The sequence below is a fragment of the Neovison vison genome, chromosome 1, assembly GCF_020171115.1.
Source record: "Neovison vison isolate M4711 chromosome 1, ASM_NN_V1, whole genome shotgun sequence".
NCBI classification, from domain to species: Eukaryota; Metazoa; Chordata; class Mammalia; order Carnivora; family Mustelidae; genus Neogale; species Neogale vison.
The window spans coordinates 257,579,728-257,603,225 of NC_058091.1; the positions used below are offsets into that span (position 1 = coordinate 257,579,728).

The 23,498-nt window shown below is 44.0% G+C and overlaps 2 protein-coding genes across 2 annotated transcripts in view; one reads left to right on the forward strand and one right to left on the reverse strand.

The window, feature by feature from the left end:
- Positions 1–23,498, reverse strand: part of DOCK2 (dedicator of cytokinesis 2) — a 424,170-nt gene that overhangs the window by 183,988 nt on the left and 216,684 nt on the right. The gene's annotated exons all lie outside the window — the stretch shown is intronic.
- On the forward strand, positions 5,409–23,399 carry INSYN2B (inhibitory synaptic factor family member 2B). The gene is made up of 3 exons (XM_044229744.1): positions 5,409–6,903; positions 7,946–8,020; positions 23,198–23,399. Exons 1-3 carry the CDS (start codon positions 5,558–5,560, stop codon positions 23,382–23,384), a joined length of 1,608 nt encoding a protein of 535 aa, XP_044085679.1. The 5' UTR covers positions 5,409–5,557; the 3' UTR covers positions 23,385–23,399.

Here is a 23,498-nt window from a genome sequence, read left to right on the forward strand (position 1 = left end):
AACAGTCAGAAAATAGAAGATTCTAGCTCAAGTCTATTATCAGCTAAAGCCTAGCTTTTTTTTTTTTTTTTTTTTTCTTTACCCTTTATTGTAGAGCCTAATTACATGGCAGAGAAGAGGACCGGGAGTCTATTCTAGAGTAAGTCTGAAGTTTCTGATCTACACAGATAGTACTAAATCTTGCTGTGCCTACTAAATGGGCATTTATTTTGCAAGGACTACCCAAAGGCATGGCTGGAACATAAACAGTGTGTGTTCAGTACATAAATAGTCAAGGGAGGAGAGAATAAAGTGTTGCAAAGATCAGCAATAACTCCTAGCCATTGGGTGTGTAACAGACTACTGAAACTATCTCTGGGGAGTGATTCTGGACTCCAGACAAGACATTAATTAAGCCCTAACCACTGAGGGCTAGGGGACTCCCTATCAATTAATGGCCACTGGGAGTCTGTGAGACCTGAGGCCTACAGAGGGTCATTCCCTTTAGCCAGGTGTACTCTCTGGGACATATCTGTGCAAAGGTCACGATGGGTACTGGGGGCAGAAGAATTGGATATATAGCTCTTCATTTTTTAAAAGTGGAAATTTTTATATTTGCTAAGCTTCCTAGGTTATGTCTAGGACACAGCAGTTTCTACATTGACTTAATTATTCAAATTGTCACTTTTCATTCCAAATGTAACATACCAAATGTAACATAAACCAATAGACATATGGAAAAATGCCCAATCTTAAATAAATTTCATTATGAGAATAGTGAGATGCAATTCCTCCCCAATTTGACAATAATGAAAAAAATCATCTGAAATTTACCAAACACAGCGACAAAGAGACTCAGGTAAAAAGGCCTTCGTATGTAGTAATGGTGGGGTACATGGCACTAGAACTTACTGTTAGGGAGAGCGGTAATATCAATAAAATATATATATATATATGGGTATCTTGACCCCCTAATTCTTGTTCTAGGAATTTATTCCAAGGAAATAATTCCAAGGTTCACATCCTTTTAAAATGTTATTTACAGCATTAATAAAACCAACTACTTTGAAACAACCTAAATATTAAATATTTATAAAAAATACTATTAAATACTATTCAAATAGGTCATGGTTAACCAACCAGATAACCAGACACCTAAAAGAACGGTGTGAATCTACATGCCATAACATGGAGCTTTCTCCATGTTGTTCAGTCAAACAAACAAACAAACAAAAAAGGCTTCCATAAACCTGCATGTGGATGTAAGAGGCACACAATGAATGTTGCAGATGTTACCAGCAAGTTGCCTAGAAAGAACATCACCAGATTGGTGGTACAGAGTGGCTCTTTCTGGGTGGTGAGATCTCAGGTGCTTCTTTTTCTTCCTTTTTAAAATTATCTACATTATTTGAATTTTTACACAATGACTATGTAATATCCTTGAAAATGGAAAACGAATGGTTTTTAAAGATCAAGTGCAAACATCTCAAGGGTATATAAATTTTCTGGAGAAAAGGCAGGGCTAAACCAGAATAATGGCAGACTTTCAGAAGAAAAATGTGGAGGGATTTTGAAACTGTCTGACAGCCTTACACGAGAAGCTTCATCCTTCCCCAGTCCTGGAGGAGTCAGGAAAGGCCAGTGGTTTGGAGCCCGTGCTCCAAGGTCAGTCCTTAGGTTTGAATATTAGCTCTGCCATTTACTAGGTGAGTGATGGGGCAAATTACTTCACCTCTTGTGCCTCAGTGTCCTCATTTATAAAATAATAGCAGATAAAAGCAGATAGCACGTGCTTCTAGGATTGTGGTAAGGGTCAAGGACTAAATGAAAGGCACCTACACAATGTCTGGCACATCACCAATGTTCAGTAAACATTAGCTCTTATGAAAACCAGCTTCACACAACTGTAGCCTAAGTGAGTTAAGTTATCCAGAATGAAGTGCTAACATTCATCTAGAATGAATAGTTAGGGAGAGTAAGGAAGTAGTGGATAATTAGGCAAAGAAATCCACAAAAGTCAATATCAAAATATCTAGGCTCTGCAGCACAAACATGTCGTGTATGAGCAGTGTGGTTTCAGGCAGGTGACTTAACCTGACAAGTCTTAACTGTTCATTCTGCAGAATGAGGATCATACACAGAAGGCCATTTTAAGGAATAAATGTCAAGAACACAGTGCATGGTTATAGTAAGCTTTAAATCCATATTTGGAACCATTAATAATGATAATTATTATCTACTATGAGATTCAGTAGTGAGCTGCCTGTCACTACTAGTAACCCGACAGGCTTACTTACTGCATGAAGAGGATGATGCACAGAGGACTTAGTCAAATAATGAAGGGACAGACAACTGGAGTTTTCTAAGACCTAAAAATTCTACAGTTTTTGAAAAACATAAAACTGCTTGTGAAAGTGGAGTTGTTCAGGACCGTCCTACAGAGTGGTGTGGGAGCCCATCACCGGCAGGCTAACTCCCCAGAGAGCTATGGGGTGCTGCGGTTCTCAGAAGCCAGCCCCACTCTTCAGAGAGGTGAGGCAAGTGTGAGATGGCTGCCCCAAACTCTGTCCATTCTGTCCCAAGAGTGGCTCTGCCTGCTCTGGGAAAAGCTGTGGAGAGTTGTTCTGGCACCCCAAACAAGGAAACCTGGCTGCAGATGAGGGCGACAGTGTTCAGAGCAATAATGAACCCATACTGACCACTTACTGCATGCTGATCTTTGCACTGAGAGATTTGCATAAATGTCTCATTGACTTCTCCCATTAGACCCGTGTATCTGTGAGTATCTATGCTATGAGCACCATCTGTATTTTACAGATTAAAAAAAAAAAAATGAGGCTCAGAGAGGGTAAGTATTACCCCCAAACCCTTCAGCCAGGAAGGGACAAGGGTTTTAACTCAGGTCTAAGGTACATTCAGAATGTGAGGAGCAATTGTAAGGCTCCTGACAACTTGATAACTCCTTAGCATTACAGATGGGTCTTACTCCCTTTCAGACAGGCCACTCAACTGTCCCAGCCTCACAGGCTCAGTTGGTCTTTCTCAAGGTAGCTGGGAGCCCAAAAAAACCGAAACTGCTGTGGGCATATCTAATAATTCCTGGCTGGAATGATCTCCAGCCGATTATCTCCAAGATAATCCCAGTACTTAGCACTTTTATTGTCCTTTAAAATCCTTTAGTCAACCCAGGTGTCATTCGCACTCGACTAGTCCGGTGCTGTGGGATCCACTGAACTTCTAGAAATCAGGTTTTCTTTACCATGGCAAGTGCAAGGGACAGTCCCCTGTACCTCTCCAGACCTGCACACTTCTTCAAACTCTGTTCTCAAATCACTGGTATAACCTGCCTCACAATGCAGGCAGATCCCAAGGGGACAAATTCAAAACATCGAGAGGAAGAACGCAGGCTTTGGAATCACAGACTCCCAGGTTCACATCTTGGCTCCTTCACGGAGTACTTACCCTCCCTGAACCTCAGCTTCCTCATCAGTCCAAGAAGGATTCCATACTCACAGCTATGCTGTAAGGATTAGTGAGATAATGCAATGTTGGAAAGGGGTGGGGGTGCTCACTTAGGGGGAACATATACTAAAATTGGAAAGGCAATGGGGTGTAGAATTTAAGAGCATAGACTGTGTAAGTTCAGACGCTAGCTCTGGACACACGCTAGCTGTGTGTCCTTGGGCAAGTTACTTAACCTTTCTGGGCCTCAGCTTCAGCTATAAAATGGGGATAATGATAGCATCCACCTCTCTAGGGTAGGAAATGAATGAGCTATGGCTTGGAAAGTGCCTAGAACAGCACCCGGCATGCTAGTGAGCACTTCTAAAATGTGAACTGTTATGATTAATGCATGTAAAGTCCTCAGTATGGCAAAAATAAGTATTCAATAAATGGTAACTGTTTTCGCTACAAGGTACATCTTCCGTGGATAATTTTATGCACCTTCATCGCCTGGAAAGCAATTGAAAAATGAAGACATTAGGGGAAAATCTTGTTCTTAGGTAAACCCTGCAGCCAAAGCAGAGGTAACTCACTGCCCTGTTGCGCTGCCAGGTTGCTGTAGGACCCCCTCACCACACCCAGCCCTCCGTGGCTTCCAAGGGATCTGCCTTTTATTCAGCCATCCACTTTCTCAACAGATGCTCATTATATACCCAAAGTGAGCCTAGAAGCAGGCTGGAAATACCCAAGCAGTTAAAAAACAACAACAACAAAAAAACCCTCCAGTCCCTGTCCTACTAAGCCCACAGGTTAGTGGGGAAGCTGCACACTAAATAAATGCAGACGCAGATGATTCTTTTGGGATGGCTGCAGTCTGTGTTATGAAGGATGTGCAGAGAAGGTACAGGAGGGGCCCTGCTGTGGTCTAGCACTGAAGGTGTGTATGAGGGAGGAGTCCTTGGAAAGGTTCCCTGAGGAAGTAGCATATAAGCTGGGACTTCAAAGATGAATGAAAGTTCACTGGGTGATGCCTGGGAGTGGGAGAAGGAAACAGTCCAAGCAGTCAGGCATTTTGTTTCAAGATCTTGCAGCCACAATGTGGCTGGCTCATTAGGGGAACAGAAAAAGGGGCATTCAGCTGACTTACTCCTAGAACAGCCACCCTAATGGACTTGGTCAAGGTGCTGGTATTTGGAGAGAAACCCAGGTCTAAACTGCCTTCTCAGTTGCAACACTTCTCTCTTTCCTTCCAGACGCTTCCCACTTGCTGGTGGGACTGTCAGGCCTCAGACTCCTGCCGTGAGGCCAAGTGAGCTCAGTTCTCGCTCAGATTTCCAGAGCTGTGGACGGCGTTCACATTGCCTACATGTGAGCTTCAGCCAAGACACTCCAACAGGGATTCTGCCCTCTGAATGCCTTCGGATGCCTCAGTCCTATCCTGGTCACAGCCCACTGGGTTTTGTGATGAACAGGGAAACAGCATGAAAGAAAGCAATGGCCCCAAAGGAGGAACTTGTGATTGACACAAATGGGGATGTTCCCTTAGGGACATCATGTATCGTCAAAGAATCCAGCCCCCAAGTCATTGATTTCCCCCACCAGTTTACATGTTACAGAAAGTAGATGTGCTTAAGTTTCCTACAGTTTTACAGTGGAAATTGATGCTTCGGGAAAGGAAGCCGTATGCTCTGGACGTAGCAGGTTTCTTTTGGAATTCACACACTGGGAGTCTGGCGCTATCCCCTAAATGGTACTTTTGTTGTCTTTTTGTTCAAGACAGCAAGCTTCTTCCAGGATCAGAACTGCCTGCCAGCCTCTCTGGATAAACAGCCCACCAGCTCTCTTGGTAGATGAGATGTTTAATGATTAGCCTAACTCATTGTTTATCTAAGTGGCAATTATCACCGTGATGAAATAGTATTTTAACTGCAGGGGAAGCATTACGGATAGCTCCCAAGGAGAATCTACTGGCGGGGAATGGCCAACGGAGCTTCCTATACACAGAGGAGAGGACCACTTCATCCTGGCTGGCAGATCTCTAAGTCTGAGATGCTATCATTAGATGCTGTTCCAAAGACCTAAGGAAATGTGCCCCGGAGAAGTGTATGGTCCCAGTCCTTCTAACTGAGGCTCAATGGCCCAGCAAAATATGAAAGTGCGGCCTGTGCTTCTAAAGCGTAACAGCCTAGAGTCAGTGGAGTTCGTGAAACAACCTCATCATCGCAGGAGCAAATCTCAGCAGGTACGGTTCAAGGAAGATGGGACCAGTAAGACTCCACCTGGCCTAGCTGAGGTGGATGTGCAAGCTTCTGAGGACCCAGCTGTGATGGGCAAGACTCAGGCCTCTAGGCACCATCACCTCCCCACCTACTCACTCTCCTTCCCCAGGCCCCAGAAGGCAGGGGGCTTTCAGAACATTGCGATCCAAACCTCCCCCAGTCTCAGGAAGCATTTCCCAGTTTTCAAAAGGAAGAGACTCACAGCCAGCAAGTCCCTGGTAGAAATGCCAACAGCCTCCCAAAGTGCCATCCAGGTCAACGGCAACCTCTCCGAACAGGACATTGTATCCTCGGACCTTGCCTACTTAAGACTGGCTCAGCATCTTGAGGATGGGCCTCGAAGAGTCAAAGTGCCCCACCCGTTTCCTCCTAGAATGTCCAAGGTGCAAAGCAATGGGCCTATTAGTGTATGCTTGGAAGCAGGGACTTGGAAGGTCTCCGAGAAAGCAACTGCTGCCATTCAGGTCCCAGATGATATTTACCACAGTCCTATCTGGGCAGCTAGAAAGTCCACTTTCAGTCCGGACAGGTCAGGTGACCCGAGCAACTCCGTACGTCCTTTGGTGGACATGTGTCCCGGCGGTGGGAGGACAGTGCCACTCCCAGATTCAGAAAGATCCCCTCCCTGCTTAACTGCCACCAGCGATGCCAATCACCCACCAGGCATGGGGAAACCGAGACCCGAATTGCTTTTGCCCAAAGACAACGCTGAGGACAAAGACCTTGGCCCACTGTCATCTCTGTCAAAGGAAACGTGTATTCCGTCACCTCCACGGACTCACAGCGCCCCCTCACCAGGCTCTCGCAGCCGGCCCGCCCATGCGGGAGGGGCTTCAGACTGCTCTTCGTCAAGTAACAATCACCAGGATCTGCTGTCCCTCACAACTAACGGCGTGTCGATGTCTGCCCCCACGTGTCAGGAGCAGACGACAAAGAACCCCACCCAGTCAGACACCATGGAGTTTCAGAATTGTTCGGGGAGCAATCACCTCCCATCTCCTCCTCCAAGAAGGGAGACCAAACTTCAGAGGGACAGAGAGACGGGTGGGATTAATCCAATTCACCTGGCACAGGGGGAGCTCGGTGACCTCCAAGGCCGGCTGCAGTCCGTGGAGGAATCGCTGCACTCGAACCAGGAGAAGATTAAAGTCCTTTTGAATGTAATTCAGGACTTGGAGAAAGCTCGAGCTCTCACAGAAGGGTAAGGTGAAGGTGTTTCTACTGAAAACTACTGGGTTACGCCTTTTGCCAGGACAGGGGCAGAGAGAGCACCGGTTCCTGTTAATATAATGCCTCCAAAGTCTTTGAGGTTCTGTGGTTTCGTTCCTTTCTAGGTTTTGGTGGATTTCCATTCTTATTTGTTTTGGTGTCCAGATATCAAGAGACCGGAGAAAGGGGGGGCAGCAAAACAACAGGATCAAAAAGTATTTTTATAAAGGGGGGGCAGATAGTAAATGACAGCAGAAGATGAGAGCACACGGCTACTTCCCCCATTCCCTCCTTCCAGCAAGTTGCTGTATTTGCACAGGATTTTAGTTATCCGTGTGCTTTTTACAAGGAACTTGAGGTTACAGTTCACCTTCCCCCTCCACTGACCACGTCGATGGATTTGGCCAGTCCATCCCTGATCCACTAAATAGGAACTGAAATGAGATCACAATTCTGCAAAGAGAAAAAGTTACAAAATACTTTCCTAGGTGACTCAGCACCAGTCTGGGGAGGGGAAGGCAGTGGTTTGCTTAGGTGTAGAATGCTTGTCCTTTGAAAAAGTGCCCCCCAAAGCCTGGGAAGAAGGAATGAGTAAAGCTAATCAACAAAAGGGCAGGAGAAGGAAGAAGTTATTAAGTGGTATTTGCTGATATGAATCAGACCCAACATTGCCTCAGAAGAAAGAAGCACTGCGGTGTTAGGGAGAAATGCTTTAATAATCTCCCTTCTATATGCAAGGTCCCTCAGTTTCCCTCACTGTTGGTGGGGGTAAAAGTAACTGACTCATCTCACCGACTTATTGTCAGCAGGAAGAAAACCTCAGATAACAAAAGTGCTTAAACATTTATAATGCCCTCTAGAAAAGTGAGGTCCTATTATCATGGGTTTCTTGTTTCTTTATTTGTTATGCAACTCTAGAGCATTGCTACTGATAAGAGGGGTAATACTATGCTGTTCGAAACCAGTAGCTAGAATGTATGCATCCCATGGGGATTTTGTCCATGGACTCATCCAGCAAATGCTCTCTCCTGCAGGCGCAACTTTTATCGAACTGGCCAAGATCTCAACAATTGCAGTACCTGCCAGAACACGGCGTGCATCATATACAGGTACCTGGCCAAAACCAAGGCCTCTGCTGTGGAGCACAGAAGCTGTGGGGGCCACAGGGCACTCTTGTAAACTCTCTTAGACACAGAGAGCCAAGTGAGAGGCAAAAACAGGAGGCCTTTGAATACCTGAAACCTAAAAATTAAAGCAAGGTGTCTAACTATGAAATGTTAACATCTGGTTCCAAGGCAGACATTGCTTTCTCTCTGCACAAGAAGGTCTGTGAGCAAATCACGTTGAATGCCCTACCCTTACTGCACATGGAGAGTTGACACAGCGCTAAGCTCTGCGTGGTGTCTGCATCTCATTTCACAGTTACGCCTTGTGAGGCAGGTGTCCGTGTCCTCAGGAATGCTAAGCCATGTGACCTAGTTTTGCTTTAAACATCTTCAGTGAGCCAGAGAGGTCAGACTCAGGACTCCAATCCAGATCTTTCTGATCCCAAGCCTTGGGACTTCAATCCACCACACCGCCTCTTCCTCAACAGTGGCTCTCACATGCCAAGCATGTCCTAGGTATCAAGAACTGTGCTAAGCACTTTGCGTTCATTACTAAGTACATCATTTCCTTCTAGCAGCGGTGGGGTGGGGGTGGGAGGTGTGTATGGTTGCTACAGTAAAGTAGATTTGTATAGCGGTAGATGAGAAAAATCATGTAGTGGTAAGTGTGCTAAACATGAAGTCAAGATCCCCAAGATTGATGCCCATTCAACTGCCTCGGGCTCAGTTGCCCCATCTGTGGAGTGGGGACAATTACCCTTATTATGAGTGGCCATGAAGAGCAAATAAGCTCATTTTTGTGAATGCCTTTATAACTGCAAGCCTCTGTACAAATCCAAGGGCTTATTACTGTTATTACTAGAAAGATCGTTGCTCCCTTAGCTGGCAGTCTACTTTTGGTATCGTGGTAGGAAAGTGGTCAAAAGCAGACATTTTCAGGTGATGGCATCTAATTTTGTCTGTCTAAAATATACAGTTGAACTTTCTCTATTGCTTTTCTATTTTGGAGAAGAAAGGCAGTGAGAGCCTAAGCAAACTGAAGCCCAACTGTATTGTCTATGTCTTCTTTTTAAAATCTCTTTCTCTCTAGTGGAATCCTGGGATTTCATCCTAACAAGGAATTGGGAGGTAAAGGGGTGTTGGAAACACAAGTCAGGAGGCCTCTATACTTGAGGCCTAGGACCTTGAGCATTTTCTCAGTGAAATGTCAACTCCTTATGCTTGGGAGTCACAGGACCATGTCTTTTCATCATTTAACACAAGTTTCAGGACCACTCACAGCAAATGCCCTTTATCTTAGTGTAAAATATCCCCTCAAAAAAGGGAGCCCTGGAGAAGGTTTCTGGTATTGGAGTGTGTAAATAGGCAGTCTTATCAATTGTTTACCTTTTTTACTCTATTTTTTGTATCTCCTATGTTAAGTCAATTTCCTAATCACTATGAGGACAAAAAGTATTGAATGTCTAGACATTTAGGGAGGACAAAAACTATTCATCATAAACAAGAAGAATGATTTTTAATGAACTTCCATTTAAATTTTGGATAATTTATTTTTTTCAGCAGGGAATACTCTATTTTCTACCATCTTAGGATGACTTTTTATTTAGCTCTGTAAGTGAAAAGGAGAAGTAGTTATTTCCCAGTCCATGGTGAGTGTCACGGCCTGGTCTTGAGCAAATCATTTCTGGCCTTTGAGTTTCCTCATGTGAAAAATGAGGGCTTTTAATTAGATGGTCCCTATGGTCCCTTTCCGTCCTGACATTCTGATGTTTTATGCTGAATTCAAAGTGGCAATATTTGGCTAAACTATGGCCTTCCAACAAGTCTGAGAATGTTCGCATTTTTCTAGTATGTACTTCAAACATCCCAAGCAAACATTCTAAATTAAGTTAACACCCCTTCACAGGTTAGCAAACCTTCACACACACACACACACACACACACACACACACACACGACTTCCTAGTTTTCCAAGAACAGCCACTGTATGCCTCCATCCCTTATTCCCATTCAAAGCCACACTGCTCTCCCAGACAGTATTTACAACCTTGTATCTAAGCCATTGCAAAGGAATGGGCAATTAATTTGATGAAAGCAAAGAGATCAGAACAACATCCCCGTCAGAGTAACAGTGGGAAGATGAGAGTTGTCATTTTTTTTTTTTTTTTAACATTTCAAATGACTTCAAACCTTGTGTTGTGTCCTGGAAAGTCAGATCTTACAAACTGATGAAAAAGTGATGTGAAATCCTCATCCTCAGGCCTTGTTAAGCTTCAGTCTCTCTCCCTGATGATGGATGGGCCCAGTCCCCGTCACTGTACATAAAGCACATGGGCGCCTGATAGTTGCCTGCTGGGTCTTCTTCTGTGGAGATGTTGCTGTTAAGTTAGCAACACATAAGGTTTTCCAAATGGTCTCATTAGCCAAAGGCTATGGCTATGCTACTTGCTTCCATCAAGACATGTGAGGTCATTGGTTCTATCCTACTCATTTTCCCTGCTCCAAGAACAGCCCTCTGGGTGCCCTGACCCCTGCCTCCTTGGCTTTCTTCTTATTGTGGATCATTCTGGCAGTTTCTACCTCACCAAGGAGAATAGCACTAATACAAATGCCTACAGATTCCATGCATAGCTCTTAGGGGATCTCAGGGACTTCCCTACATCTGGGAGGATGGGCTCCTTGGAATTGTGACTACAGAAGATACCAAGGGAAGAGTGTGGGAATCAACTCTATACCTTAAGCTGATTCCAGGCTGTTTTAATCCCCAGTCATTCTCCTCACCTTTCTTTAGTGTTAATCCTAGGACAAGTTACTCAGAGGATTGGGTGAATGCCACCTGTGGTACCAACATTAAGTAACAGTGAACTACATGATGAGAAGGTTGTCCTTTTTCCAAATTTATTTCAATTCCTCTGATTATCTAACAGGGGAAATCTGAGTTTGGTACTAGAGTATCTTCAAAGCCTTTGTAAGGCTTGCTTGTTGCACTTCTTTGCCGAGAGAGCTGCTCTTGGGTTCATAGCCGTAGACAAGCAGTAGTATCTAACCAGAGGGTAACTGCTTTAAATTTTTTACTGAAGTTTTTAACTTTGAAAACTAGTCCCTCTATATATTCATTGTAGGTGATGTGGATCTTCACTTTCAAAAGTTGTATTACTTGCTTTGGATAAGTGTTCAGGTTTAAAAGTGAATGGATTCAGAGAGAGGAAAAAAAAAGTAAGTAAATGTGCAGATGGTGTGGGGAGTTTCACAAAGACCTGGAAGGTGGTGAATGAAACATGAAGGTTGGAAAAAACTATCCCAAGGAATAAGCTCTCTTTCCGCTTCTCAAGGCCCTGGGGCCCCTCCATGCCACATCCCTCCTCCATCCCTCACCCCTTCTCTGCTTTTCCAGCACTTTGTCTTCACTGGAAAAAAAATAAATAATCACAGAGTCTCTTTGGAGGTCTCTTGCTACACAAATCATGCATTTATTTTCTGGACATAAATCCCAGAAAAAATCTGCTTGGTCTAAGTTGTAAAATGCCTCAGATGTTGTAGGGAAAAGAATAGAAGTCCTTCTAATAATCCCATCTAAATGTGTTGCTTAGGAAATGCAAAGAGGAAGCTGCAAACTTACATCTGACATAGGTGAAGGGAGAGGTTGGCCATGGAAGGTTTGAAAGATTCTAGAGAGGAGAGAGCAGCAAAAGAGCTGTTGTGTGTCTGGGCCGTTGGTGGGGGTGGGGGAGATCTATCTGAACAGCTGTCTCCTGCCAGCTCTTCTCAGCCTTAGCCTCTTTTCATGGTTCCCACTGCACTCATGGATTTTAAATTTATTTCTGTGATACCACCCTCCCCTACCTGTTTTCATGAGATTGTTCTCTCTGTTTATTTCTATACGGATATCTCAAAGCCACCTCAAATTCACCATTTATCAAAACACATGCTATATTTTCTTCTTCTTATTTCTGATGTTCTCAGCTCCTTTAACCATGACACCATAAACCTTAGTTCCCACTCACTCTTCTCCTTCTGCCTCACTCTTCTCCTTCATAGCACACATCAAAGTGGCTACTAATCCTACTTGCTAAATCCATCCCCTAAGCTTCATCAGCTCTGTCTCTGGTCAGTCAAGGCCCTCATTGTTTGTCACTAGAACACGGCCTTATCTTTTTGCCATAGGTCCCTTTTACCCCATCCTGGGGAATCTTCCACACAGACTGCTAAATTACCTGAAAAGTAAAATCTTAACATGTCACTCTCCTGCTAAACAACTTTATCCTAGTTTCTGTGGCTGCATTTAGCTCATTTTTTCAGGGTCCTTTGAATGTGATACTAACCTTCTTACCTGCTGGGCCTCCCATTTCTCCTCAGCCACAGGAACTCTGGCTAGTTTCAAATACTGTGTGTTCTATCATGCCTTGGTTCCTTTGCATTAGCTCCCTCATTTCCTGGAATGCCTTTTCTGCTCTGCCTTGTCTGGAAATTTCCTCTTGCAGCTTAAAAGCCCGTTCCTCTAGATAACCTTACATTACTTCCTGTGGGGGAACCCCATGGCATGCATGTTCTTCTGCCATACTGTTCATCCTATTGCATTGTAATGTAATGTTGATGAGTTTCTTTCCTTCAGCCAATGGCTAATATCTCGAAGTGGTGGGCAGTGTCTGGTACATAGTTGGTGCTCCGTAGATATTTGTCAAAAAAGGAAATGGCTACATTGCCTGGGGCAAGGGTTGGAGACAGTGATTTAGATTGCCCCAAAGTACAACCATTATTACCATTTGTGTGTGCCACTACTCTTGGGTGAGGAAGAGGAAGGTCTTAATTAATCAAATGTTCTTATTGGGGAAGAAAGGCAGCAGATCCTCAGCAGATGTTTTTGAACTGAATCAAACGACAACCAAATGTAGTATAGAGATTGTCAATTTTCAAATACCTACAGAATGCTACAGATGCTACAGATTCTCCACAAGATGGAAGGTCATCACACCCTCCTTAGATGACTCAGAGAGCCTGCTGCAGTTTCACAGGATGTTGAGATCCTCGCTCATCATGGCCATCCAACATTATTGCCCGTACTTCTGTACTGGCTGTGGTTGGAAAGGCAAAGATTGGTCTGTGGCAAACCACGAATTCCCTCCATGCTCAAATAAATATCTCCCTTATATGGTACCTGAACTGCCCCAGTGATCTCTCAGGGAGAAGGGTTTAAGATATTAGATCTGTAGTCTCTCTTGGTAAAATATCAAAACCCAGAGTAGAAATAACGGCCTTGTAAGATGTGAATATGTTACCTTACCTGGCAAAAGGGATTTTGCAGATGTGGTTAAGGATCTTGGGATGGGATGAATATCCTGGATTGTCCAGGTGGGCTCAATTTAATCATAAGGATCCCTACAAAGGGAAGAGGGAGTCAGGAGATGCAGAGTCAGAGAAGGAGCTATGACAACAGAAGCAGAGGTTCAAGAGAGGAAATCACAAGCAAAAAATGTGGACAGCCTCTAGTGGAAAAAATCAAAGGACAGGCTCTCTCACAGAGCCTCCAGAAGAATACAGTTCTGCTGACGCCATGATTTACAGTTCTGGAGGACTTCTGATCTCCAGAGTTCTAAGAGTACCATTTGTGTTGTTTTAAACCACTAAATTCGTGATGATTTTTTTCAGCAGCAATAATAATACAACCAAATTAAACTCTCATGATTCATAAACAAATTGCATCTAATGGAAGTTTAGTTTATTTGCCTTTTTTTTTAATGATTTTTACAATTACAGCAGCTAGCTGACAGCAGAGATCTGTTGGGAAGAAAAGTAGGGGAAAGAAATAAGACAGTGTCTATTATTACTGGTCATTATAAATACCTTCTGTTCCCACATTTAATCCTCACCACCATGTGAGATGGATAAAAAATACTCCCATTTTGCAGATGAGGCAACTGAGGCTCAAGTACTTACACAATACTCAGATTAAACAATTGGGACTGAGAGAGTAAGGCACAAGCACAGTTACTCTGAAGCTAGTAAGTGGCCATGACAAGACTGAGACTCACTTTTAAGGCCTGCTAGTTAGATTCCATAGCATGCTGCCTTTAGAGGACAGATCTGTTTGAGGGGTGTCAGCAGTATGTTACATGGCCAAGTTCCCCTCAGCCAAGGGCATCATGAAGGCTTTGTTTTAGATGCAGGCTTTAAGTAATGTTCTCAAAGGGTAATCATGGAGCACCAGCATAGGAGACTCCTGGATATCCGAATACTGGTTGCTGGCCTTGACCCCCTAACCTCCTGGAGCAGGAGGTGGGGTGAAGGATGGCAGGAGTCTGTAGTTGCAGCAAGTGCCTTGAGAAGTTCTGATCCCAATAAAGCTTAAGAGACATTCAATTAGGTAAAATCAGGATTTTCTTTTTAAACGATTTTATTTACTTGAGAGCGAGCGAGCGAGTGAGGGAGCATGTGCACTTGAAGAGAAAGTATAAGCAGTGGAGAGAGAGAAGCAGGCTCCCCATCGATGTAGAGCCCGATGTGGGGCTCAGTCCCAGGGTCCTGGGATCATGACCTGAGCCACTTAACCAACTGAGCCACCTAGATGCCCCAAAAATCAGGGTCTTAAAAGAAGATGCAGTTGATTTACTATAAACTTTTGTGACAACCAGCCTACCTGCCCATGAAAAGAAAATTCTAGCCAATAAAATAGCCCAGCAAATAGCTTTTGTTTTGAATGTATCATTGGAAAGACGTTTACTTTTCTACTAATTGTAGGGTTAGGCAGTCATATACAGACCTAACTCAGGGGTGCAGATGAGAGTGGGCGCAATGGGAAAGGAAGTGGATATCAGGGGGCTAGCTCATATAGTAATTTTTGAGGCCTCCTATTTCCAAAGAGAAGAGAAAATGAGTCTCTGTCAGTCCACTTTGGGGCCCAGGCTTGCATTATGCATTACGTAGGACATTTACTTGCAGCGGCTCCTTCCTGCCACATCTCCCAGTTGCTCAGGCCTCATCTGAGATCAGAACAGAATGGCAATCCCTGCTGACATTGCTCCTCCAATTAAGGTTAAGACCATTTAAAGCCCAGTGTTGCTCCCAAGCTAGGCCCAGATGCTAGGAGCTATCCTCTGGCGAGTCCTGGAGGAGCAATCATAAATACCAGATAGAGTGGGTATGCAAGGTGCTGGCCCGCACCAGCTTCCCGACTTAGGAGAGAGCTGTAGTCACCGCATGCTCCCGAACCAGGTAATATGCATGACCCCGAATGCCAGGCGCCTCCCCCACCATCCTCTCATTCCCTCAAGCTCCACAGACCACGGGTCGCCTTTTCACCATTCCCGATTCCTCCACCATTACAACTCCTTCTGACCAGAGAGAGAAGTTAAGGATATTCCGAAGATTTGCTGCAAGGACGTCCCTTTGTATTCCCATTGTTCCCAATGTCACTCCCTCGCAGTTTAGATATTCAGAACTCATCAGAAGGAGCCTCTCCAGAACACAGGCCAAAGCCTTGCAGCTGCGTGCCCTGCAGGAGGAAAGCCCAGCCTTCCGCTTCCTGGGGAAAGAGGCTCTGGAGACTTACATGAGCCACCGAGGGCCACACAGCCAGTGGCGCTGAAGTGTCTCCCTTGAGTTTCCTTCTGTGGTGAAGCTTTCAGACCACTGGGGCTTGGCCTTCCCTTCCACTTACAACTATTACCTAACTAGAGAAAAAGGCATTATCTTACTAGAAATGCAATATGCGCCCAGGCCTGTGGGTTTAGTAACCCACTTTCCACCTAAATTATTTAGTATTTTCCTTTTGTCTGCTTCTGATGCTCTGCCAGCGTGGAGCTGGGTGGACTGTGCGAGCTTTGCCTTCCAGCCACCATCCTCCCTCTGGCCAGCAATGAAGTCCGTGGTGGAAAATAATTATAAATTACACAGCATGTCTGTTCTTTCTAGTAATCACAGGGGCGTTTGCAGCCCTCGCCAAATTTCAATACGGACTGAACAGCATTTATTCCAGATGCTGGAACAAGGACATTAGGGCAACACCCCCCAGCATCCCCCCAATAAGTGCCACCAAACATGGCTCAGCTCTCTCTTTTTAGGAAGCAGACATAGAGTTCAGAGCACATGTGGAAATGTCTCAGAGCTCCGATAGGTTGATCCCTAAGACATTTGCTTCTAGCCCCCATTTCTCTCAGTAGCTTTGTCCCTTTCTTCTTCTCCTTAGAATGCAAGGAGAAAGTAGGATTTATAGCATCAGCAATTTATCTGAAATAAAAATGAAACCTATTTTAATGCATTAATAGCTAAAGAGGCTGAAACATACTATAAATATAAAATCAATCAAGTTTAAAATTTCACAGGAATAACAAATGGATGGCTGCTGGCACAGAGGACACGGTTGACCACAGAATGACCCAATCTTTATTTCTCTGTAAAGTTAATGTAACAATCATTACCATGTATTGAACCAGGCATGATGCCAAGAGCTTTGCTAAACACTGTACATGTATCCTCTCACTTTGGACTCCCAACAATCTTAAAATGGGGGTCTGGTTGTTGTAATCACTCTGCAGATGAGGAAACCAGGACTCAAGAGGGGTTCCATGAACAACTTGTCCAAAATTCAATGCAGCAAGAGTGCAAACCGATCCTGCTTTCAGGAGATTTTCTTGCCCCTGCCACTCTTACTCTGACCTTGCAGAATCAATGAATATACATGTTAAAGTTCTCTGAGATGACCTGCCACTTCTGGAGGCCAATCCTAAAGACCTTCTTGACACAGAGTCACAGAAGGCAGGGCACAGATTTCTTTCACAGACAGGGATCAGCAGTGAAGATTTCTGCAGCTTGGTCCTACTTACTTATGTATTGAGAAGGGAACCTACAATTCTCTGAGGACTCATCAGCAGACTGAGGCCCTAGGAGAAGGGGTACACTTGCCAACTTAAAATGGCTGCAAGTTGTAAAGCTTAAAATTATACCCTATAAATAATGAGCAATCTGGTCATTAGAAGAAAGCATTAGGAACAAAATCCCTTCCAGGCTGAGGGGAAAAGAAAACAAACTAACGAAAGCTCCTATTTTCCCAGACTGTAATTTTTCCCCAGAGACACTTTCCCAAAAATGGCGTGATTTATCCAAGTGGAGAGGAACCAAACTACCTTCGTTGATTCCATTGATTCTGATGGCTAATTCTCTAAAAAAGAAAGTTGCAGGCAGTAATAAATCTGTAGTGCACCTGAGTTCTGTGGTAAGAGGGGTCACAGAAGCACTCCGACAGAGATGATGAAGGGATGGAGAGGGGTTTGGGAGATGTTTTGTCTTCAGAGAGATGCTGTGGATCATGAATTTCTCAGCCAACTTGCCGGGAGTTATGGTTTATGGCAGTGGCTTGTCGCCACTTTTCTTTATAAAAGAGCAAGACTCACCTGCTAAGAAGAAAGTGCAGAGAGACAGCCACAGACCACAGCAGCTTACAGTAGACCCAAGACTGCTGAGTCCCTGTATGGCCTTGAGTAAGCTTCCTCTTAGGAGCGGTGCCCACCTCCTCTGGGAAAACAGCCTTAAGGGCAGAACTGCCCTGCAAGCTGGAAGCACTGTTTTGAAGTGGGTTGGTTAGCTGGGTCAGAAAGTGTCACCATGGGCCACAGCCGCAGGTTTCGTCCAGTTCCACAGGGGGTTGTGAGGTCTTTAAGGTGCACCAGGCCTTGATCAGCACTGCCTCACCACATCTACCCCATACACATTTGGCACCTAGGATCTCACACAAATAGAGACTACTATGCTCTTTCAGCACAGAATACCTCAGTAGTCAAGCTTTGGAGCTGGACAGTATAGGCGCAGATCCTGGCCCTGTCGCTTACTAGTGTGTGCTCTTGGCAGAATATTCACCTCCCCTCGCCTCAGTTTCCTCATGTGTAAAATGAAGTTAGCATCTGTCTCAAGGGGCTATGAAAATTACACGAGACACGTGAGAATCATTGAACTTGTAGCATAGTGTTCACACTACAGATGACTCTTCATAAATGAGAGTGGGAGTTCTCCCTGCCTTCCTGCCACCCCTCTGCTCTCTCCACTTCCTCCTCCTCCCCACCTTCCTACTTCTCCTCATTCCTGTTATTATTATTCACTTAAATACCATATGTCCTCACCTAACACACTGCAGGTATTCTCATTCTTTCTTTCTTCTTAGAATAAGACCCCCACTCCACCCCCACCCCCCCATAATAGGCAAGCCCTGGAATAAAACAACTGATCTCTTTTTAGGAAAAACAAAGGACAGGGAGTCAGGAAACCAGGCTTAGATTCTGATCGTAACTCATGGTGGGACTTTTCCTTTGCCAAACCCCTTTGTCAGTTAAATGGGGATAACAATTTTCCCATCTTCCTGGGCTATTATAAGGGTAAAAGAAAAACACAGATCTGAAAAGGTTTGTGATAAAAAAAAAAGTGCTATATAAATGTAAGAGGTTTCTACTGTTTGTTTCTACATAAACTTTTATCTCCCTTTGGCTCACTGCACTTCAGTTTTCCCAGCCAAGATACTGCATCCACAACCTGGCTCTGTTGTTTGGTTATATTCTCATGTATTTACCTACTTTTTCTTCTTACTATTTCTTCTTCCAGACAAGCCACAACTTAGGCTTCTCTCTCCTTCCAATTACCTAGAAAAACATCCTTCTACTTTTCAACTAGCATGATGGCTGAAGCATTGATCTATCTGCTAGATTAGTGAGGTGCCCTCAAGAAGAAAACCTGAGAGCTCTCTTCCACTCCTCCTTGCCACACAGCTCACTCTCTTAAGTGCGGTGTGGTGCCACACATAGGCATGGTGGACAGAAAGGACTCTAAGGCTCCCCAGTGAACTGGGCACCCCTGAACCAGGGGTTAGGTACTCCATGCATCTTCAGAGGACTAACCTCACAAACCTTGAGTGCTCTGGACTATCCCAATGGTCCCAGGCTTGAATCACACACTATAACAAATTCTTGACCACCATTTGCCCAAAGCTGTGAACCAGAGCTCTGCACAAGCCAAGCACTCAACACTTCTGTCCTCCCTATGGAATATGAGTGGCAGAAAATGGTAAGGGTGTCAGGGTAGGAAGATTAAGAGGAAGAAAACAAGTGGAGATGAGGTTGGGAGAGTTACTGGTGTTGTACCTTGATACCAAGCCCAAGGCAAACAATCATTCTCCAGAATCTATAAAGAATCCTTTGTTAAGAGTTTATTTGAATTCTTACCAAGTAGGCAGCTTATTCCTTTTCAAGAGGGTGCTGAATTGGTGTAGGTTGGCTGAGTAGGAAGTTGAGTGGTATCTCCTCTTCTCTACCCAGCCTCAAAATGAAAACAGATGAGAGAGGGCACTACCCCCTGCCTATTTATAAGGCACCTGCTACCAAAACAAAACATACTTCTTGTCCTCCCCCCACCAAACTAAACAGTAGTTTGTCAAATGGAGGAATAAGAAGAAAACTGACAATTTTCCTTTATGTTAATAAATTGCTTTGACCTTAAAAACATTAATCAATTTCTTTCCAAAGTGTACATGTTTCCCTAGATTCAGCTATTTGTCTGGCCTTGAAAAGAAAGTCACTTTCAATCCCCTTTAAATTGTCAAGACCAATGGGGACAGTTATAGGAGGGGGGTGGGGAGCTCCCTGAGCTCTAATGATTATAATGGAAACCTGTGGTGTTTCCATAGAAACATAAAGAGTGTATTCTTCCCTGAACATATATGGAGGGGAAGAGTGAAGAGCTCCTGACAAGGTGTACAATTACTGAAGAGCTAAAGGTATGAGTGAAGAGGTAAAGCATTCAGTCCCTAAGATAGGAAGACAAGAGACTTAGTGAAGAGTGGAGTGGGCAGACACCATATCCTACGTGAAGACATTTCACCTGTTATTGTGTCCCATCTGCACAACTACCCAGTGAGATGGCTTTATAATCCCCGCTTTCAACTGAGTCTCAGAAAGAGTAGCAACTTGCCCAGGGTCACCCAGCCGGTAAGCGGTATTCTCAGTTCAAACCCAGGAGTGGTCCACAGAACAGTACCTGTTCTGTTCTCTATATTGGGCTGAACTTTAAGTTGTGATGATGAGACAGAGTTAACATTCTGTCTTCTGGCTCTTCTCCCTCTAGGCATGCCAGTTCTATACATATTCTGAAATTCCCCAGAGCATTATTTTTTCTAACTGGTATTGGGACACTATTGTGAATCTTAACAAACTCAAGGGGTGTGTTGTTGTCATTTGTTTGTTTGAATTGTGAAGTCAGAGAAAAGTTACATATAAGGAAAAGAAGGAGGTCAGTTTATGTGTATGCTCATATAATGTGGTAGAGGTGTGTGTTTGAACAGGTAGTAGGTAGGGGTAGTTGAGATAAATGCAAAGCAATCTGTAAAACAATTGTTAGTTTAATCATCTATCTCATGTGCTGGAATCTAAGATCTATAAGAGCAGTATCCATATCTGTCTATCTTACTGTTATCCCTGTAGCTGAGCACAGTGTCAGGCCCAGAGCAGGAAATGGCTGGTTAGCTGGCTGAATGGCTAGATGGTGGGTAGGATGAATGGATGGATGGATGGATGGATGGATGGATGGATGGATAATTGATTGGATAAATGGAGGGTTGGTTGGCTGTCTGGCTGATGGGATAGATGGATAAACTATCCCTTATCAGAAAGCACAGGAAATTCTGAGAATGAGCAGGACGTACCCACTTTTTTGGGCTCTATATGGTGTTCTAGGATGAAGTAGGGAAGGCTAGGAATATTTTAGGAGGTAGCAGAACTGTAAATGTGTATGTACCCTATCTGTGAACTAGTGCTAGTGGGCTTAACAATCAGAATTTGCAACTTACTGCTTTAAATGTTTTCCTTGAAGCAATGCAAAGGTTGTTGGAGATCAATTCTTTCCCAGCCTCTGAATCCATCTCTTTAAGTTTCTACTGAGGAGAGTGAGGTACAGGTAATGCAGACAAAAATTCACCCCATGCCCAGAGACAAAGAGGAGTACAGTGCTGGATAGTGCATCCTGGAAGTGAAAGCCTCAGTGTTTGAGTTTGTGGATGTCTCTGTTCAATGACCTGGCAAATCTTCAGCTTTAGCTAAAATGCCCCTAATTGCTTTTGATGTTGACTGACATTACTGAAGACATAGAGCCACTGGACTACCAGTACCAGGAAGCCAGAAATAATGTCTGTCTCTCTACCATTCCTTCCCTAGCGCCTAGCATAGGGTCTGGCACATGTGTGATACCCAATAAATATTTGTTGAATGACTGGCTGAATACTTGGTGCCTTGCTCTGAGCTGGGTTTTATACATGCCTAACCTTTAAATTTCACTGAAATTCTATGAGTAGGTACCATGCTCATTTTGAGATGAGGACCCTGTGGCTTAAAAAAAAAATTGAGAAATGACTTCCTCAAGATCTCACAGCTAATCAGTTGTGGAGCTTTGCTTTGGAAAACACAGCCATTATATAGGTCATCCAGCCAGGAGTATGTCTCTGTAGAAGAGACCAGGGAGGGATGGAAAAAAGGATAACACCAAGGAGAAGAAAATCTGGGTGAAGCTTATGAAAAATGCAGGAACAAAATAATCAGAAACATCTTCCTAATACTCCCTAAGCACTGACACCCCATCAGTCTGGCTACAAAACATGCCGTCTGGCTCTTCTAACTTTTCAGCTTCTTCCAGCTTGGAATGCCCATTTGGGGGCTTCAGTAGTCATGTGTGACAATCATGATTTGCCTTTCTAGCAGCACCGACTCTGAAACTGGGTCTCTTGTGATGTGACATGGAGATAGTAGATAAGGACAGGTGTCCCTTTAACGATAGCTCCTTTTTATCCCTGGCTGGGTAGAAAGACATCACAGACCAATGTGGGAGTCTTCTGTCTTCTGTATGAAACCTTTCAATTCTCTCCTTGCCAAGCAAAGAGAATACACTGCTTCTGTGGCTCTGCATTTCCTCCACTTTCCACACTCCTACAGTGGTTACTCATCTTGGGCCATCTGAGGCCTCTAGAATGAAACCAGGTGAAAACACAGCTAAGAGCTTAAGAGTCTTCTTATAATCATCTCGGCAGTGGAAAGTCCTCCATAAGTAAATCTCCTAGGGTGGAAAGTGGATAATTAAGGGCAGAGAGAGCCCATGCACAGCCTTCAGGGGCATCTGCAAGATTCATTCTTCTGACCCTGCTTTCCAGTTTCTGGGAAAACTGAGCCAGAGTTATGAATCAAGCTGACAAACTCTGACCACCTGCAAGCCTGATTCTCAAGCCCTCAAGGGCATGGGAAGTGTGAGTACCCAGTGTGACCCGCCACTGGTGAACAAACCAGAGCTTCTATACTTCCTGACCTCAACTCCTGGGAACTGCTGGTCCCCAAATGCATCATGTTTACCTCACAGATCTGTGTACAGATAATACGATGAAGTCTGTATATTAATGACTCCAAAACACACAAATAAAATAGCAAAGAAAAAGTGGGGATTAAGAAATACGTGTTAAAGGAAAGAATTTAAATATGTCTACATTGAGGTAAGTGTATATGGAAAGCTTGCCAAGCCACATTATTAAATTGAGAAGCAAGGCAAAGAGCAAGGCATAATGTATTAGTTGCAATAATGGCAATAATGATATTAATAACAACACCAATAGGAGCTACTAAATATGGAAGGTTTACTTCCATAAAGCCAGGTACAGCTGTAAGTATTTCCTTTGTATTCTCTCACTTAGTTAATATACATATTAATTCCAAAGAAAGCCTTTGAGATTGCTGCTGCTGTTGTGTCCGTTTTATTGATGAGGAAATTGAGTCATCAGTTTTATTGTATATTCGTCTGTATTACTTAAATCTTCTATAATGAGGCAGGTTTTGTGTAAAATGTATAAAAATAATTAACAATAGCATTAAATAAATGTGCAAGAGAGATTGGAGTAATTTTTACGGAGCACCTACTATCAGGCTGCTATCTTACACGTCTCTTTTAGACTTAAGAATATCCAAAAAAGGAAGGCATTTCAGGTGCCAGTTCAATCCATGAGGAACTGGAAGTTGAGAGGAGTGGCACAATCTTCCCAAGGTCAGTAGGTACCTAAGCATGTGGGACTTGATCTCAAAGCCTATGCTCTTCCATGTCAGTCAGACATTCAGTAATGCTAAATCAGTATGTGCTGATTTGAATTTACTTTCCTTCCTTCTCTCTGTTTTTCAGTGTAGAATATGATTTTCGGCAGCAGGAAGGCAGGTTCCATGAAGTTCTGCAGAGTCTGGAGGAAGCAGAACCAGTGGAGGAGGCATCTCCTCCACCAAAGTCCCCAGCAGAACCCCCAGCCCCTGAGAAACAGGACTTAAGGAGGAAGACCAAGAAAGTGAAGAAGAAATGCTTCTGGTGGATCTGAGCTTGTTGGGTCCATTCCCTTTGCCTCCCCCAGATACCTCCCCGAGGTGGGGAAACCACTGCCCTCAGGCCTTCTCTACTTCTTAGCACAGGCCCCAGGTGGTTAGCCATTTAA